This window comes from Geotrypetes seraphini, chromosome 3, assembly GCF_902459505.1.
Source record: "Geotrypetes seraphini chromosome 3, aGeoSer1.1, whole genome shotgun sequence".
NCBI lineage: Eukaryota > Metazoa > Chordata > Amphibia > Gymnophiona > Dermophiidae > Geotrypetes > Geotrypetes seraphini.
In genome coordinates this window covers 147,060,523-147,081,173 of record NC_047086.1, presented here as the reverse complement: position 1 = coordinate 147,081,173, position 20,651 = coordinate 147,060,523, and the positions used below count along the sequence as shown (strand labels likewise).

General features: G+C 42.4%; 1 protein-coding gene across 1 annotated transcript in view; it reads left to right on the top strand.

Moving 5' to 3' along the window:
• CLVS2 (clavesin 2) overlaps positions 1-20,651 on the top strand; it is a 79,188-nt gene that overhangs the window by 46,651 nt on the left and 11,886 nt on the right. Inside the window, exon 3 of the mRNA XM_033939970.1 lies at positions 13,850-13,960. Coding sequence (XP_033795861.1) covers positions 13,850-13,960 — 111 coding nt within the window. The remainder of the gene's footprint in view (positions 1-13,849; positions 13,961-20,651) is intronic.

Sequence of the window (20,651 nt, the reverse complement as noted above, 5' to 3'; positions counted from 1 at the left end):
TTAAGCCACCTCTGTGCTGGACAACTAGGCTTTCCTATGCCAGGTTGCCAGGTGATGATGGTCTGGAGGCTGAATTTTAAAGGTGTGATTACGATTTTTATGAGGTTGAGGTGGGGATCGGTGATCACTGGGGTAGTGTGTGGGGGTCTTGTTTTATATGTTTGCAGTGCTTATCTGGTGACTTTAGGTGGGTTTTTGGGACTTAGACCATGTTTTAAATGGTCTAAGTCACAAGGTCCAAGGTTTTTTTTATTTATTTATAAAATTTACACATTTATTGTCAAGCATATCATCTTGTACAGAAAGTGAGATCAAGAAAACATAATAATATTATTTACTCTCAAACCTGAAAGCAATTCAAAATAATAAAGAAAGTATACATCCTAACTTAATCACACACTAGTCCTCAAATTAAGATCCAAGATTAACGATAAGAGTAGAAATTAAATTAAAGTAAAACGTTTTAACAAGAAAAATCACTTAAACTACTACTGAGAGGTGAGCTAATTATTATTATCACAAAGGTACAGATGGTTCTACAGACTCAAGACGTTTCGCAGAAAGGAAAGTAGTCAAGTGAGCTGGATCTACAAATACATATTTCAAGGAACGGTATTTTATGACACATTTACAAGGATACCTAAGAAAAAATAAACCCCCTATTTGAGTCACTCCTGGTTTTAACATTAAGAATTCCCTTCTTCTCTTCTGAGTCTCTCTCGAGACATCAGGAAATATCTGGATATGAAACCCCAAAAAGTCCTTGGCCCTATTTTTAAAGAAAAGTTTAAGAATCCAATCCTTGTCTGGGGTCAAAGCCACAGTCAATAAGAGAGTGGCTGGAATAGCCAATTCTCTATCTGATTGCTCTAACAAAGTGGAAACGTCCAAGGATTCTTTCTGTGGTATTCCTTCATCTTCTTTCTTTTGAGGATCCTGATTTCTTATAGGTAAATAGTAAACCTTTGTAAGAGGTGGTAAAGCATTTTCAGGTATTTTAAGAATTTCCAGAAAGTATCGCTTTCAACGGGTTCTGACGCATTTCGCCATGCTGCCTCAGAGAACCCGCATCAACACAAACTTAATTCTGCCCCCACCATGTCTGCAAAACATAAAACAATACAAACAGTATACCCAATGTTCTAACTCAGGGGTAGGGAACTCCAGTCCTCGAGAGCCGTATTCCAGTCGGGTTTTCAGGATTTCCCCAATGAATATGCATGAGATATAGTTGCATGCACTGCTTTCAATGCATATTCATTGGGGAAATCCTAAAAACTCGACTGAACTAAGGCTCTTGAGGACCGGAGTTCCCTACCCCTGTTCTAACTAATTTATCTCTACTACTCTTATATAATATTCTAGCACATGCTGACACACAGTACCTGTTTTTGCTTCAACCACTCTTGCTAAGACACTGACCCTACAAACTCCACCCCTTTTATACAACATCCACCCAACCAGGACTCGACCCATCTAAACTCCACCTCCTGCCCTCCTGATAGGTCAATGCTCCTTGCAGAGTGTCAATCACAAACATTAAAGGTAATATAAAGAAAATTTTAAAGAAAAGACCAGTGGCCTGGACCACCCTGGTTAAATCATGATCCCAAGAAAGTTCGCCATTTTACATCTCTATTTAACTGTCTGCCATCTAAAAATCCATTCCTGCTCCCTCCTCCACAGTATGACAGCCAAGTTACCTCCCCGGGGCAGTCACATCTCCTCCAAAACTACAACTTCAAATCCTGTAAGGAATGGCTTTGCCTCACCCAATGATTAACTAAGGGGCACCCTCTTCACCCCTTCTAATTTTACTTAAATGCTCAATGATACGGGTGCGCACAGAGCGCACTGTATATCCAATGTAAAATAAAGGGCATGGGCTACAATTTTGCTTCACCCAGCGGTCTCATAAGCTAAAAACAGTTCTCTGAGCACTGAGAAGTGTTAGAAGGTGTGTGCTATAATCACCTGTGCGCACATTGGTTTATATCTGTTTGCATTAAAAAAGGTGCCAGCTGCGTGTCAATCACGTTTAGGCGCCATTTATAGAATCGTGGCTAGCAGCGCCTATATAAAAACTTAGGTGCCTGAAAGGTAGGTGAGGGTTTTAAAGGCTTACATTTCAGGCACCTAAGTTTTTTGAGAATCATGCTTGGCAGCAACTAACTTAAGCTATACCCATAGAATGCCCACTTAGGTGCATTAGGCACCTATCTTTTAGAAAATTGTATAGGTGCCTATCACCCAATTATTTTTTCTTTTACCCAATTATTGAGACTGTTAAGGGTATTTTGCTAATTAATCATCCCCCCCCCCCCCCGCTTGCTAAATGTTGTTTTCTGCTGATTAGATCTGGGCAGAGCAATAACGAAAAGATTAATATTTCTAATGATAGCCTTGATATGCCAGTCATCCTGTCAGCTTATAAACTGGGTCTTGAAGAGTGCTTCTTTCCACTCACCCCTCAGGACCTACCAAAAATAAACTCGCTGTAGCCCTTTGAACTTTCTTGAAGCCCCGACCACCTGGACCTTCACAGTTTCAGAATTTCATTGATAGTAAGAAGTCTGTCTCTGCTGGGGGTGTATCAGAAATGGTAATTTAGGAAAGTGCCAAGTGTTTTCTTGATTAATTGATTTATTTTTGCTCCCTCATTTTCCTGTTCTTGGATCTTTCTTTTAGTTCTATAGAGCAGTGTTTCTCAACAAATACCCCCTGAGCCTAACAAATACCAAACAAGTACCCCCAAGCTCTGCCCCAGACCCACCCAAGCTCCACCCTTGACCCCACCCCATAATAATACTAATACTAATTATAACTCAATTTCTTCCATCTATTTTTCATATACACACAATATAAGCTTATTAATACATAATGGTAACCACAAAATTAAAAACACAAAGCACACTGTACGCACAGAAATTGTTAATTATCATTTATATTCAGGGATTTTTTTTCAAAGAGGTCAGGGCAGATGACCTTAAAATATGCAAACAGTAACAACTATAGAAAAATAGACAAGTATAGAGCAAAATATAGACAGCAGATATAAATTCACAAAACTGACACAGTTTAATCACTAAATGGAAAATAAAATTATTTTTCCTACCTTTGTTGTCTGGTGATTTCATGAGTCTCTGGTTGCATTTCCAATATTTATTTCTTTCTGACTCCTGCACACTTCCTCTCCTCTGGACCCCATTCTCTTCCCCAATCAACATCTCTCTCCCTCTGTCCCTCTATAAGTCCAAATTTTCTTCCTCTCTTCTCCACCCCTATTGGCAATATCTATCCCTCTCTCTCTCTCACTGTCCATCTGTCTTGAGAGATCTAGGCATCTTTCCCATCCTCTCTACTGCCACATCCAACATTTTTCCCTCTTTCATCCCCCGGATCATGTGCAGCATTTTTCACTAGCCCCATGCCCATTTCTCCTTCTATCACCCCTCTCCAACACAATGCCACATTTCTCCTTCCATCACTATGTCCAACATTCCTCCCCCTTGCATCCCCTTCAATCTGCTCTCTCCACCACCATATCCAACATTTCTCCCTCTCATCCTTCTATTCCCCATGCCTCTCTACCTCACTCCTATTTCTCTATGCCCAATTTTCCTTTCCCCATGTGCACCATCTCTCACTCACACACTCATGCTCATCAATTTTCCCTTTCTATTCTATCCCTTCTATGTCCCAAGTTCGTGACCCCATGTTCATGCCGCTTCCCTTCCTTCTGTGTCGAGATCGTGCCCCTCCCCCAAAGCTGGCCTGGCCACAGAGGCCACAGGCCGGGCATCCATGCCTGCCTTCCCCCCCTATGCTGAAGCCACTGCCCCCCTGTCTCCATCTACCTGCATGCTGCACCACCCCCCACTCCTGAAGCTGATCTGGAGCCAACACGCTCCAACCCCACAGCAGTAACTCCATGCAAGGACGGGCCAGGGCCATGCAGCGACTCACAGGCTTTATGCAGTCGGCCCACAAGCCTTCTCTCCGATGTCAATTCTGACATCAGAGAGAAAGTTCCGGGCTAGCCTATTGCTGCCTGGTTGGCCCAGAACTTTCAATATTCAATGCCAGTGTCTAGAAAAATTACTGGCCAAGTAGAACAGCATAAATAGGAGCCCTAACTTGCCCAGATAGCTATCCGAGTGCAGTGCCCAGATAACTTTAGAAGCCAGCAGATGCTCAGATATTCAGGTAAGGACCGACACTGACCCCCTCTTTTACTAAAGTGCGCTAACCGATTAGCGTGCCGATTAGCATGCACATGTTAGTGTTTAGCACACGCTAATTCAATTAGCGCACGCTAATCAGTTAGCACACCTTAGTAAAAGAAAGCCTGAATGTTCAGTGCACAAATCAGGCCGCACGGGCAGTGTTTATGAAAATGCTGATCACCATCAGTTGAATATCAGGGCTTTGTTCTTATAAATACATTTTATTTTTGAGCGTGTGGCTAGCGTGTGCACATACAAAACTTACCACGGCATGCCTGAGTGTGCCCATGATAGGCCATTTTAAGGTACAGTAAGCAAGTGTTAGTGAATATTACAGAAAATATGAAACTATTGAAAACCATTTGCACAATATCAAAACTGGACACTACTTCTATATTCCAACTTATTAATTAGATTTACTACTTAAGTAATTGGATTTAATTGTATGACTGTTGACTTTTAATCACATTACATTAATTAACTTCTAATGGGGACAAGCCTCAGACTTAGGAGAACGTGTTTCCCAAAATGGGATTACTTAAAGAGAGAAACACATTACTCTCTTATCTCCTTATAACATCATCGGCTTTTACCCCACCTCCCTACCAATATAGATAAATTAACTATTTTATTTTAATTCTCTATTTTTTTAAAAAAATACATTACATTAATTTGTATAAATAAAAAATTCTAAATACCACGTCTCCTCGTTTATTAATTTGAATCCTTAAAAACTTATCCCATACCAAAATAGTTTTTGTAGTTTAAATTTAATAAGTTTTTAAGGATTCAAATTAATAAAAGAGGAGACGTGGAGGGGCATAATCGAAAGAAACGTCTGTCCGTTTACGTCCATTTCGCAAGTCGTTCAAAGTCAAAAAGTGCCTAAGTCCCATTTTCGAAAGAGACATCCAACTTTTGACTTTTGAAAATCGTCCAAATTAGACGTCCTGCAGATCTGATCTAAAACGTCTATCTTTTAGTCCATTTTCGTCCAAATGTCCATCCAAGTCAAAAACGTCTAGAACAAACCCTGTTGGACATGGGAAGGGCCTGCAAAGTGAGTGACAGAACACCCAGACAGGGCACCTAAATAGTGGGGTACCTTACAGGGCACTGCTGTGAACTTCACAAACAGGGTGCCATGGCTTCCCCTCACTACAGCTCCCTTATAGGTGACGGTGAGCCCCCCAAACCACCTCCAGAATCCCCTAGACCCACTTATGTACCATCCCTATAGCCCTTATGGATGCAGGAGCCACTTATATGCCAATACAAAAGGGTTTTGGGGGGTGTATAGGGGAGTGCACATGTTTCAATATCAATACAGTGATTACAGGGGCTTATGGGCATGGGTCCATCTCTCTATGTGTCCCAAACCCACTCCCAAGATGACTTAAGCTGGCTCTGGGCTGGACGACTAGGCTTTCCTATGCTAGGCAGCCAGGTGATGATGGTGTGGAGGCTGAAATTTGAAGTTATGATTAAAATTTTTATTGGGGTGGGGGGGTGTTGGTGATCACTGGGATAGTGTGTGGGGGTCTGTGTTATGTGTATTCAGTGATTATCTGTTGAGTTTAGGTGGGTTTTAGTGACTTAGACCATGTTTTAGATGGTCTAAGTCAAAACGTCCAAGTTTCTTCTAGGCTCTGTTGTTTAACCTTCGGTTATACATGCTGTACGACTAAGTCTAAGCCAGCCCACGTCCCGCCCAACTCCCGCCCTCGACACGCCTCCTGAAACGCCCCGTTTAGCTTTGGACGTTGAGCGGCACTATGAAGGCCTAAGTCGTCCAAAACCCAGTTTGATTATCGGCACTTGGACGTTTTAGAGAAATGTTCGTCCAAGTGCCGACTTAGGCCAGTTTTTGGACGTTTTTCTCTTTCGATTATGAGCCCCATAGTATTTAAAATTTTTTATTTATAAAAATTAATATAATGTATTTTTTTTAAAAATAGAGAATTAGAATAAAATAGTTAATTTATCTATATTGGTAGGGAGGTGGGGTAATAGCCGGTGATGTTATAAGGAGATAAGAGAGTAATGTGTTTCTCTCTTTAAGTAATCCCATTTTGGCAAACATGTTCTCCTAAGTCTGAGGCTTGTCTCCATTAGAAGTTAATTAATGTAATGTGATTAAAAGTCAACAGTCATACTATTAAATCCAATTACTTAAGTAGTAAATCTAATTAATAAGTTGGAATATAGAAGTAGTGTCCAGTTTTGATAGTGTGCAAATGGTTTTCAATAGTTTCATATTTAGTGAATATTACAGCTCATTAAAGGGCGCCTAAAGGCACATTAAAAAATGTTTATGCTTAATAAAAACCAATAACAGTATATGCAGTCTTCATTCTTTAGCTATGGGGCCCTTTACCCAAACTGCAATAAAAAGTGGCCTTAGCATATGCTTGTGTGGCTCATTCTCACACAATAAAGTCATTTTTATCCCAGGAGTAAAATAGCTGAAGTTCGTTTTTTTTTTTTGGGGGGGGGGGGGGGTGGCGTAAAGCACCTACAGAGGTGCGATTCCAGTGCCAATTTTTTAGGCGCTGGTAAGCACTCAAACCTTGGTTAAAAATGACATTTGGACAGTGTTTTTAACAGAGGCATGGGTAAGCACCGACACCTAGAAAATCAGTGCCGTTTCGAGAATCCGGGCCTAAGTACAGTATCTGCTAATTCAGTATAAGAAACATTGATACCAAGATTTTACTATACTTTTCTAGTTAGAACAATGTGTTTTGTGGTGTTTTTCCTTACACATGCCATGCCAGCTTTTCTTCATTTTGATAATCTAACTCTTAATGGTTTACGGCTCCCAGTGTACCTGTCTTTAGTGAAATGTGAATATCATAAGTAGAGCTGATGTCTCCTTGATAAATCTCCAAGCAGTCACTCATTTAAAAGTAAAATGTACCTTTTTTTTTTTTTTGCAGATGGTTATGTGCTTAAATTGTCAATCAAAGAAAAGACTATGGGGCTCACAATCGAAACAGAAATACGTGTAAAAACCGGCCTAAATCAGCACTTGGATGATCAGTAAGGCAAGTCTTCCAAGTGCCGATATTTGAACAGGATTTTAGACGTATCTAAAAACGACTTGGGCCTTTTCAGTGCCACTGTAAGCCCAGAGCTAAAAGGTTTTTTTTTAGGAGGAGTGGTGAGGGCGGGATTTGGGCGGGACGTGGGCTAACCTAGACTTAGTCGTACTGTAAGTATAACCGTAAGTTTAATATGGCTGCCTAGATGGAACTTATACATAGCAACGTAGGCGATTGAAAACCAGGTCTAAGTGGCCAGAAGGTCTTCAAAGTGACCTGATAACCACTGTAGAGACGTAGTACAGACCCCCACACACTCTCCCAGTGATCACTGACCCCTCCCCCGCCATAAAAATCATAATAAAAACTTTGCATATCTGCCTCCAGAACATCAGCACCTGGCATAGGAAAGCCTAGTAGAGCAGTACAGAGGTGACATAAGTAGTCTGGGGCTATTGGGATTGTAGACAGGTGGGTCTAGTAGGTTTTGGGGGTGTTTTGGGAGGCTCACCATGACCTATAAGGGAGTTGTGGTGGGATGTTTATATGGCACTCGCTTTGTGATGTTTGCAGCAGTGCCCTATAAGGTGCCCCACTACTGTGTTGTCATGTCTGGGTGTCCAATCTATCACTTTGCTGGCCCCTCCCATATCCAAAAGGTCTTGTTCTAGGCATTTTTGACTTGGACAAATTTTTGGATAGGAATGGGGTATAAAAATAGATGACTTAGCGGTCTAGACAATCAAATGGCTGGACGTATACTTAGACGATTTAAAAAAAAACCACAACAAATTATTATGGACATATTTTTAGGGAATGGACTTTTTACACTGTCGACTTTGGGCGACTAGCAACTTAGGTCCAAAACGGACTTAGACGTGTTATTTGATTATGCTCCTCCACATATAAATCCATGTCATATCCATACATTAAAATAAAGTGAGATATCAGATGGGTCAATACATTAGAGTGGCAGATTTTCATATAAGTAGGATGTCTGGATTTCCCCGGACATGTCCTCCTTTCGAAGACATGTCCGGGGGTTCAGACAGCTTTTCAAAACTGGGTTTTGCACCACTGGTAGAAGGTTTCTTTTTTTTATCACTTGGCACCTTGTGAACTAGCATTCAATGAGCACATGGAGTATTTATTATCTGATATAAGATCTATGCCATTTAAATAAATGTGATTTAAGATTCATGTGGGGTTGCTATTTTCAGTGAAGTTGTTTCTATTTACCCCTGCTTTCATTTCAATTTTCCCTTGTCTGGTTTTGGAATAAGCCTACATTCATCTTTGGCATTAACTTTGAATATTCAACGTTCTTCTTCTCAAAATCTATCTACTTTCCCATGTCTTCCCTTCCCTTCTAATCTATCCATGTGTACCATCTCCTCCCTCTTTCTTCTCCCCTATTCCCATCTATCCATAAAAAATATTTATTCTATTTCTCTTCCCTGCCACACCCATTGCTATGAACCATCTCCTCCCTCTCTTTCCTCTTTCCCTCTATTCCTGTGCACCATCTCTTCCCTTCCTCTCCCTCTTCCATGGTCTGACAACTCTGTCTTCTCCCTTTCCCCCTCCTATGGTCTGGCATCTTTCTTCTCTCCTTCCCACAGCCTGGCATCTCTCTCCTCTCCCATGGTCTGGCATCTCTCTCTCTCCTTCCCTCCTCCTTCCTGTGGTGTAACATCTCTTTCCTTCTCTTCCCGCGGGCTGGTATCTCTCTCCTCTCCTTCCCATAGTCTGGCATCTCTCTCCTCTTCTTCCCGCAGCCACATTAAAGGGGATGAAATTTTGGGTGGGACTGAGCACAAACTGGGCAGGCTCCAGCCCACCCGGGCCAACCCATCACTATCCCACTGTGTGCACCAAATAGGTGCCCTCTAGGGGCCTCTTTATAGAATTTTCCTTCACATATGCATTATTTACCACAGAGCTATTTTATTTCCTGTGATAAATACCACCTTTTAACTGTGTTAACACCTGCTGTTAACAAATGACGCCCTCACAGGGCTGTCCAAAAGATGAGTTTAAATTATTTTCCCAAAGTGTAAGTTTAGGCACACGGGGTTTAATTGGCACACTAAAGATGACAAAGTGAGTGGCAGAGAAGAGAGATGAATTGATTTATTGGTTTGATAGGAAGTGTTCAGCTCGGCAGAATCTGAAACACCGCATTTTTTAATTTCTTGATGCATATAGCTCTGTGTGCACATATCATTACAATACAGTTTGTATGGAAACAAACTGCTGAGGTGAATACAACACTGGCAGCACACAGTGGTTCCGGGCGGAAAAACCCAAACATATTGTATTAGCATCTCTGCTGTGCAATAATCTTGTGGAGGCAACTTTTGTCCTCCAACATAAGAAATCACCGAGGAGTGAAAGCATTACAGCAGGCATGTTTCTCTCGAAGCCCTTGTGTCTTGGTATGAATAACCAGCATGCCCCCCTATTCTCTGACACAAATTTTGGTTCCCCCCTTCTGCCTGCATCACATTATTAGAAACCTACTGCTGCTTCCTCTTTTTGCTTGCGCTGTTTGTCTCATTCTTTACTGTGGTAACATCAGATTTGCTCAAAGTGTGAACTAATGTGATAGATGTAAAAAATAAGCGGCAACTCTAATGTGTTGTTCATCTTCTGCCTTATGAAGCCCCGAAGCATGCTTACTGCCCTGGGCATGTGTATGAGGTACTATCAGTGTGATATATGATGCATATAGCGCTTTTGAGACTCCTAATTGCTAAGTAATGCCACCACCTTGCTCTGAATTATGCTCTTTCATTATATAGCTTTCTTTCCTTGTGTTTTTCTGGAATCTTATTTCATTCATTGTGGTGATTATATAGAAACTCTATTCATGTTTTGGATGTCTGAGAGCCATCATTTACGCTGGTTTTTTTTTTCTAAACTGCAGAAAAGCTTCTTAACGTGGGCTGGCTAGATAAATGCTCCGATGCTCAATTTACCTCGCTGGCCCATGGTAAGAAGCTCTTCCACAGTTTAGTAAAAGGAGCCCTTAGACATTTATATCAGATGGACCTCCAAATCCTGATTTTATAGTCAGGATATGGCCATCTAAAGCTGCAGCACATCCCTATGTACGGGGGTGGTGGTCTGGGCATGTTTGTGGGTGGGGACTGTGGAGGAGTCCAAAAATGGATGCCCAGCTTCGATTGCAGAAGGGAAAGGGATGTCTACGTATTTAGACCTGGAGCTTGGCATATTCAGTTTACAAAGAGGTGCTCCGATTGAGCAATTCTGCATGTGATGGAGTAAGGGAAGTTACAGTAGGTATTTTTTTTTGTTCTTGGGTGCTCACAATTAAAAAAAAAATAAATAAATAAGGAAAAGAAAATTACTAATAGTTACAGTGGGCTTTGAACTGGCAATCTTTGATTCTCTGCTCTGGTTCTCAGTTACTCCTGTACCTGGACGTTTATGAGACCATTTTATAATATAGATGTTCTGCTTCCACAAAAATGCCTCACGTCCCTTGAGTTTGCCCTGTTCGCGAGGGACTTTCCCAAATAAGTGTGGGGGGGGGTTGTTTGTTTTTTTACTAATTAATAATATTTTGGGGCCTTATTAAGTATTACACATTGTGTGCAATTTAACTCAGAACTTTATTAAATTTAACAATTTAGTTTCATGTTATAGTCACAAAATATGAGGAGCAGCATGGTGTTCCTAGAGGGAACTTAGACGCTGGCAGTTAGACTTGTCTGAGTTGTGTCTAAGTTCCACAAAGGTGCCCAAACTGACAAGAAGACCACTGGAGGATTTAAGGCTTGACTCCCCTTACTTCCCCAATGGTCATGATCCCCTTCTACCACCCAAAGAGTGAAAAAAAAAAAATCTCTGTAGGCTTCCCATCAGCTGATTGTGGCATAAGGAATCTACATCAGCTGAGCCAGTTTCATGGATTCCTAGTGGCTCAGCTAATGGGGATTTCCTCTGCTAGGATCAGCTGAGCATTTTTTTTGCTACTTCAGCTTGTCTGCGGTGTTCTTTGCTCACATGTTTAAAGACAATAGACTGTTTTCAGTCCAATTCTTTATATGTGAGGTTGCAGACCATTGGACCCCTGAGGAAGGAGTGTAGGGTCCAGTTGGATTTTTATCACAGTATTTTTTTATCATTGTACTTTTTTAATTGAATTTTCATGGTTTTATATGTCAGTGTTTAATAAATTATCTCCAGAACATCTATATCCACAGTTTTTGTATTTTGTTTTCATCAGCAGTTCCTTACACCCATCCCCCTGACATCTCCCACGATATCCCCTACATCCCCCCTGACATCCCAACATTGCTCTGATATCCTCCATATCCCCCCTCACATCCTGACATTCCCCTGATATCCCATACCTTCCCCAACATCGCCTGACATCTCTGTCGTCCCCCTCCCCCCACATCCCCCCCACATTCCTGGGTCCCACATCCCTGGAACCCTTCTGTACCTTTGGAAGAGCAAACGGCAGGAGGGAAGCTCGCCTCCTCCTGCCCACAGGGCTGCATGCTGCAAATGATGGGGCTTCCCCCTCCCAATGCATCTTGGCCCTGATTGGTGGGATGTGGGGGATATCAGGGCAATGTTGGGATGTCAGGGATGTCAGGGAAGGGGTGTAGGGATCCATGGCTCAGCTGATGCTGGCAGGGGGAATCCCCATCAGCTGAGCTGGCAGGAATCCCCAAACCAGCTCAGCTGATGGGGATTCCTTCTGCCACAATCAGACAAGGTAGCTACAAAACTAACTTTTGTACATTTTTCGTGTTGATGATTTTATTTTTGAAAATGGGCAAAAAAGGTAGATGTCCTAAGAACCAAAACTTATACCCAGCTCATTTTCAAAAATAAAAGATAGACGTTTGGCAGATTTGAAAATGGACATTTTTCCTGCTGGGTTTGTGGCCATCTTGCACAAAATGTCCAACCTCAGATTTAGGCACATTTGTTTTTTAGTTAAAAAATTTGATTGATTTTAATATACAAAGTACAAATACAAAAATAGTAACAAGGCAAAATACAGACAAGTTGCATTAATAGAAGTGATTAAGGAAGAGGGTGAATACATATACAATACAAGCTGAACCATGCCTAAGCCCCTCCATATGTACTATATTGGGCTGTAACATTGCAACCATGCTTGCATAATTTTAACATATTTTAGTTCATTAATCAAAATTAATGTTAGCTTAATATCAACAGATAACTGACTTAGCAGTATTTACCCAGCCAGGAGCTATTCCTGGCTGGTTAAGTACTTCTGAATATAAGGAGGACACGTGGGGGGACATTTTCGATAGGGCGTCTAAGTCTGAGTTTGGATGTTTTGGGAAGACATCCAAAAATCCAGTAGAGAAAATATCGATTCTCAAAACAGCAAGATATCTGTCTTTTTTTTTTTTTTTTTAATGACCTATGTAGACATTTTGGTCCTTAGTACACCTATCTTTTTTTTGGCCATTCTAAAATATAAATATTTCTACATGAAAAATGCACAAAAGCAAGTTTTTCTCTAAGTATTCTTAGCAAACTGTTGAGACAGCTGAGCATAGCAGAAGGGCTCTTCTAAGAAGTACTGTAGTGAATTTCACATTAAAAGTCCCAGGTACAGATGTCACTATATCTTGCTTATACTATATGGTGAGCCCTCCAAAACCCACTCAAAACTTACTGTACCCACCTGTACACCACAACAATAGCCCTTACACCTGAAGGTGTCATCTTAATGTAGGTGCAGTAGGTTTTTGAGGGCTCACCATACAATATAAGAAAGATATGGTGACATCTGTGCCTGGAACTTTTAATGTGAATTTCACTGCAGTAACTCTTAGGGCTCCTTTTACTAAGGTGCGCTAGCATTTTTAGCTCACACTGCATTGCCGCGTGCGCTAACCCCATGCTATGCACCAAGAACTAACACCAGCTCAATGTTGGCGTTAGCATCTAGCGTGCGTGGCATTGTAGCGCGTGCTACTCTGCACGTTAATGCCTTAACGCACCTTAGTAAAAGGAGCCCTAAGTGTGCCCCTCTGCTCTCTGGGCTCAAATGTCTGTGTTAACATCTGAAGCTGCTTGGGCTGAGAACTTTTCAGCACCCCCTCATAATAAAGGCTAGAATGTACTAGGGTTTTTTCTAACATCTTTGGGTGGTGGGAGGGGTCGATGACCATTAGGGGAAGCTGCTTGCACCAGCTTCTGCACCTTTCTGATGTCACGTCCTGGTCCTGCAACCAAGACGTAATGTCAGAAGGGAGGCTGGTGCAATTAGCAAGTGGAAGATGCTGCTCACGTCAGCAAACGTTTCAAGAGGTGCGCGGGAGGGTAGAGAGGAGGAGAGGTGCCAGTACACCCTATGAGGATAGTGCCCGGGGCAGTCCACCCTGCCCCCTACCCCTCCTTACTGCATTACTGTGTACATCATCTTGAAGATACATTTTTGGGGTGTTTTTTTAAATTTCAAATGAGTAAATAATTTCATTGTACTGTTCAAATTAGTTTATTAAAATCTGTAATTTATTTAAAACTTGCTCATTCTAAGATTTAATGTCTTTGTTTTAGGACAGCTTTCCTGCTCGGTTTGGAGGAATCCATTTCGTCAATCAGCCTTGGTATATTCATGCCCTCTACACAGTCATACGACCCTTCTTAAAAGAGAAGACACGGAAAAGGGTAAATTCCATGTTTAATAGACTTATATAGTGGCGTAGTAAGGGGTGGGTGGGAGGAAGACCATCCCAGGGGCTGTCTTGGTGGGGCACTGGCACCTCTCTGTCCCCATGCCATGCTCACGCCTTCCCTTTCCCCCACCCCATACCTCTTTAAATCTTCACCATTGCGAGCAACTTCTCCGGCCTGCTCGCGCTGCCCTGTCTCCCTTCTGAAATCACTAATAAGTCGCGGGACCAGGAAGGGACATCAAAGGGAAAGCCAATGCTGGTGCAAGCAGCAGGCTGGAGAAGCTGCTCGCGCTGGCAAAAATTTAACGAGGTACAGGGGAAAAGGAAGGGTGTGAGCAAGAAGGAGCCAGGGGTGGTGGAGAGGAGGGTGTGGTGGCTCCCCATCCCGGGCGCCTCCTACCTTCACTACGCCACTGGTCATATGTAACTTTAATATCAACATGGCATCTCTTGGGCAGGTTTTCCGGGATCTAGGAGTTCACTACACTATTTATGCAGATGACATTCTTTTTTTTTTCCTATTGATGGTGATCTTGAGAAAAGATTGAATGAATGTATGACCAAGGTTTGTGAATGGATGTCCCAACATGGTTTGAAGTTTTATGTGAACAAAATAGAACTTATGATAGTAGAGAGGAAGGATGAAGCTAATGGGAGAGAGAGTGTTCATATTATGAGTGAAGAGATAAAGGTAAAAAAATCAATATTATAGTGTTAGGTGTCTGCTTAGATTCGGCTTTATCTATGGGAAAGCAAATTGGGTGCCTTCAGAAAGGTTATGCCCAACTACGTATATTGTATAGGCTAAAACTATTTTTGAATACGTATGATTTTCGAACTGTGGCCCAATCTTTGCTTCTGACAAGGTTGGACTATTGTAATTCCTTGTTTCTGGGTTTGCCTAAAATGAAACTGAAGGTTCTGCAGGTACTTATGAATTCTGTAGCTAGGGTGATTAGTGGAATAACGAGGGCAGCCCATATAACTCCTATATTGAAAAGCTTGCATTGGCTGCTGATTGAGCAAAGAATACTGTTTAAAGTGCTGTCCCTGGTCCATCAAATAGTATATCAAACCATGCCACTCTGGTTTCAATCTCTATGGGAGATTTATAAACCACCAAAGGTACTACGATCTGAAGGGAAAATTAAATTGGTGGCATTGACAGCTGATAAAGTATGATATGTGGCAAATCAACTCCAAATGTTTTCCATTGCTGGAATATCATATTGGAATAAGCTTACTAGGCAGATCACTGTTTGTAGACGCATATTTCCGATTTACCTTTCTTAAAATTATCGGCTATTTTTTTATATTTTAAATATGGTATTGAAGGATTTGTAAATTTGATTTTCATATGTTTTGATGATGTTTTGAAGAATGTTTTTTTTTATTGTTTTGTCTTTTTTTTTTTGCTTTGTGTATGTTTACTTGGAATCTGCTGTGACTCCAGGCGGTATATTCAGTTTCTAAATAAATAAATAATAATGATGTTGTTTAGATATGTCTATGTTATATGTGATAATCGTAGGGAAAGATTTTATGTATGTGATATGGAAACCGCATAACTGAATGTGGTATATAAATTTTTAAATAAATTAATTAGGCAGGAAGAAAGAATCTGCATTTCTTGAGGATGATTTGCCTGCTGAAGGTTCTCTTTGCACAGTTTAATTAATAAGCATTGTTTTTTGGCTATAGAATTTACAAAACTTGGTTTGGGTTCTTAGGGCTCCTTTTATGAAGCTATGTTAGGGCATTAATACACAGAAAAGCGCGCGCTAGACGCTAACGCCAGCATTGAGCTGGTGTTAGTTCTAGCCACGTAGCACGCGGTAATATCCTGCTTGCGCTAAAAACGCTAGCGCACCTTAGTTAAAGGAGCCCTTAGTCTTACTAGTGAATATTTGAAATGGTTTGATTGGGCAGGGGAGGGTCATGTCTGGTTAAACCTTCGTGGAATTGCCAGCCGTTGATATTTACTGACACTTAGCTGTGTAATTCTGCTGAATATTGGTTCTAACTGGCCATTTACAAACTGGCTAAACAAGGGGTGGTCTGTGGGCAGAGTTTGGGCAGAGATGCCACTTAACCAGTTAACAAAAAGGCTGTCCTAACTTTATCCACTGAGCTATTTGGGCACCAGTTTCAATATCGGGCAATGCCCGGTTAACTTCTGAATGACCACTCATTCCTGGATATTCAATGCTGGAGCCAGGACATGACCTGGAATTGAATATCTGGGGTTAATTCTGCCCATGGCGGTCAATGGCTTAAAAAACATTGATAGTTGCAGGCTGAATATTACCTCCTAAATATGTACGACTATCCCCTATGTCAACATTTGTGCACAAAAATCTGGAACCACTTGTCAATTTTGCATTCTTTCAACTTTCTGAACTTTCTTTGTTAACCCAACAGATTTGTCTGTGTATTATAAGGGATATATTTGGCTATTAGAATCAATTTTTTAAGATCACTTGCCTCTGATTTTACAATTTTGTTGATACTGGAGCATAGCTCCTATAACTTTAACAGATCATGCTTCAAAACTGGATCGAGACTGTCCAGTCAGCAAACGTTATTTCTGACTAATCAGCGAGGAAGGATTTTTGTGCAGCTAGATCACCAGTAAAGTTGGCTGCAGTCACATCAAGGTAGCAAAGATTGTACAAAAAAAGAAAGCGATAGGTTCAGTGGAAGACAAGCCTCGATCCAGTCGTCCACATGCATCAAAATCACACCAAGACCGTGTACGTCAGCACATTTCATTGACCAATCACAAGTTGACCTCACCTCAGCTACTACATGAGTGATCAGGTGAGTGTCATGTCAGCGTCAGCTAATCAGCAGTTTGGTCTGGGGGGTGGGGGCTGCAAAGCACTCAACAATCCATTGATGACTGACATCCAAAGATACAACTGGATCGAGTGGGCACAGAAGCATTCAAGATGGACATGTGAAATGTGGGAAAAGATGCTTTTCAACATTGAAAGCACCTTCTCCATTTGTTAACCAGGCCCAAACCTATGTGAGGAGATTTCCTGGAGAGGAGTTCAAGCCTAAATGTCTCAACCTTACTGTGAAGCATCCTTTTAAGGTCATGGTCTGGGGCTACTTGACTGCCAGTAGCATCAGGCATCTGCACATCGTCAATGGAATGGTCAACAGGACCAAGTACATCACAATACTGCAAAAGTGCATGGTGCCATCAGCTAAGCAGTTGTTTCCATGCCAGTTCCTGTTCCAAGATGACAACACATCTTGCCATCACTCCAAACAGGTGATCAATTGGAAGTGTCATAATAACAACAAGTCAATCGACTCTTCTGCCCAATCTCCAGATCCAATTGAGAACTATGCTTGTGGCACAAGGTGACTTGGAAGATATTCAAGAGACATCCAACATCAAAATATGAGTTGAATGAGTCACTCATTACAGCCTGGAACCGTGTTGTCACCCATGATCACCTCATCAAATTGGTCACTCAATGCTGACATAGTGCAGACAGGTGATCAAGAACAGAGGGTGGCCCACCAAATACTGATATAACAGTGATAGATTCAAGTCTACGAATCCACCTTACAAGAATACTATGATGATCCTCAGATGCACTACTCCACGTTCAAACTTTATCACCACGTTAAGCTTAATGTGCAAAATCTTCCCTGGATCAATCTTATTTGAATGTTTTAGTATATATATTTTTATCTAAATCATGCCATTTTAAATGCTTCAATGTGTTAAATATATTAAATGTTAAATCTTTTAAATATATTGAATAACTTAGAGTAAACTTATCTTGAATTTGTGGTCAGTTTAGGGACTTCTTGTGCCAACATGTTTCGCATTAAAAACGCTTTTTCAAGGCTGGGTCCCTAACTTAGCAACGCCATCCAACATGGCCACTAATCTCAGCTCAGAAAAGATCTTTTCAAGGCTAAGGCCCGGCCGAAAATCAAGATTACCTATCAGCTGCAGGAGCGGATATGCAAAGAAAGTCCTAGCCTGAACCCTACGCCACCACCTCCACGCTAAACAGAAAGGTCTCAGAAACCGAAGTTTGGAGGGCAAGCCCCCCCCCTCACCCAGTAACATGGGGGAGTACAAGAGGTTCAGGAAAGTAAAAGGGGTGCACCAAGCCGTCAACGCTGGGGAGGACAGGTTTATTCTCTTTTGTTGCTTTACTGCCAAGTTATGCCTGTCCCTTCCCGGTAACTATCCGTGGAGAGTGTATTTTTTTTGTTTTTCTTGTATTTCTACTGGTCACTTGTATTTGAGTCATTGGCACATTTGTTGTTCCTGTTACCCTGTTGTACCCTTCCTAATAAAAATGATTACAAAAAAATAAAGAACTGCTGAATTTGATTACTGAACTAACCATAAGATACCCTAGGTTACTGATCATGGGAGACTTTAACCCTTTAACCTACACATTGAAACTCCAGACACCACCGCTGTTGCCTTTCTTGATAGGATGGCAGCTCTAGGGTTCACTAAGGTGATCAGATCTCCAAACCACTAAAAGGGCCATATGCTAGACTTGATGTTATGCAAAGGGGTTGAAATCTTTAAACATAAGGCTGGCGGCATTGAGCCGCCTATCATGGTCTATGACCCCTATCGTGGTCTGAGGCATCCCATGGTAAAATTGCAGATTTGCACCCGCATCCCAAACTAAATAAATATTTTGTGTTTTTTTGCAGAAGGGGGCATATTTGAGGATGGAGAGTATGTGACAGTACTACTCAATGCGTGGGGTATTGCCTTGTGCTAACTGATTAGCATGGGGTTAGCATGTGGCCCCTTACTGCCTGCAAAATGGGTAGCAGTAAGGGCTCCTATGGTAATATTTTTAATGGCTGTGTGCTAATTGTGCAATTAGCACATGGTCATCAATTCTGGAAATAGGAAACCTGGCTAATTTCTGGGTACGACACAAGCAGTCTTAGCGTTTGAGAAAGACCCACGTAAGGTGCTCGCTAAGGCCGCAGCACTCCTGAATATAACTCCCCATCCTGTAACAGTGATCTGTTCAAAGCCAGATCTAAGGGCCTTTACTCAATCCTCATCCTTCTTGACCTGTCTACTGCCTTTGATACTGTTAATCACAGCTTATTCCTTGATATGCTGTCCTCGCTTGGATTCCACAAATCTGTCCTTCCAGGTTTGCCTCCTACCTCTCCCATTGCACCTTTAGTGTATGTGCTAGTGGGTCCTCTTCCACTGCTACCCCGCTAGCGATTGCTGTACCCCAGGATTGTGTCTTAGGAACTCTTCTTTTCTCTCTCTACACCTCTTCCCTTGGTGCCCTCCCATGGCTTCCAGTATCACTTATATGTAAGGTGATCATACGTCCTGTTTTGAACAGGATCATCCCATGTTTAGATCTCCTGTCCCATTGTCCCCACACACAGCTTTGGGATGCCAAAATGTCCCGTTTTCAGGGACAACATCCCGAAGCTGTGCACGGGAACAAAGGGACAGGTGATTACTTCCCCTCCCTCCCTGCCATGCGAAAGCTAGCCTCCCTCCTTCCCTTCCTCCAGCACCCGATTCACCCCCTCCCCCACTGGTCTGCCGCCACTGCCGCTGCTTGCCAGCCTCCCTCCTTCCCTCCCTCCAGCGCCAATTCAAACCACCACCACCCCAGTCCACTGCCGCTACTTGCTACCCAGAAGCCTTCTTTCCGACGTCAATTCTAACATCTGAGAGGAAGTTCCGAGCCAGCCAGGCAGCGATTAACTGGCCCGGAACATCCTCTCCGACATCAGAATTGATGTCGGGAAGAAGGCTTCTGGGCGGCAACAGTGGCAGCGGTGGGGATAGGGGGTTGAATCAGGTGCTGGAGGGAGGGAGGGAAGGAGGGAGGTAGGCAGGCAGGCTGGCTTCGGGGGAGGGGTGGGACAAAGGCTTGAAGGCAATGAGGAGGACATAGGAAGGAGGGAGAGAGTAAGGGAGGAGAGACAGGGGCAGAGACGGGGGGGTGTAAGCAGAAGAAAGACAAGAGAAAGGCCTGGACCAAAGGGGAAAGACAGGAGGTAGATGCAGGACTATGGGAGGTGCAGACAGAGGGGGAGAGACCATGAGGAAGAGTAGAGAGAGGCAAGATCATAACAGGAGGGAGAGAGAGGGAGACCTGGAACAAAGGTACAAAGGAGAACTGACACTGGATCTGGGGGCACTAAGGACATAGGAAGGAGGCACTGGGGACCCTAAGGATATAGGAAGGGGCACTAAGGGCATGGGAAGGGGCACTAAGGACATGGGAAGGAGTCAATGGGGCATTAAGGACATGGGAAGGGGCACTAAGGACATGGGAAGGAGCACTAAGGAAGGAGGCACTGGGGACACTAAGGACATGGGAAGGAACACTAAGGACATGGGAAGGAGGCACTGGGGGCACTAAGGACATAGGAAGGGACACTAAGGACATAGGAAGGAGACACTGGGGGCACTAAGGACATAGGAAGGAAGGAAGGAGGGAATAGAAAGGGACAATTGTTGGGCCTGAGTGCAGAAAGAAAGGATGCACAGTCAGAAGGAAACACAACCAGAGACTCATGAAATCACCAGACAGCAAAGGTTGGAAAATGATTTTATTTTCAATTTCGTGATCAAAATGTGTCAGTTTTGAGAATTTATATCTGCTGTCTATATTTTGCACTGTATTTGTCTATTT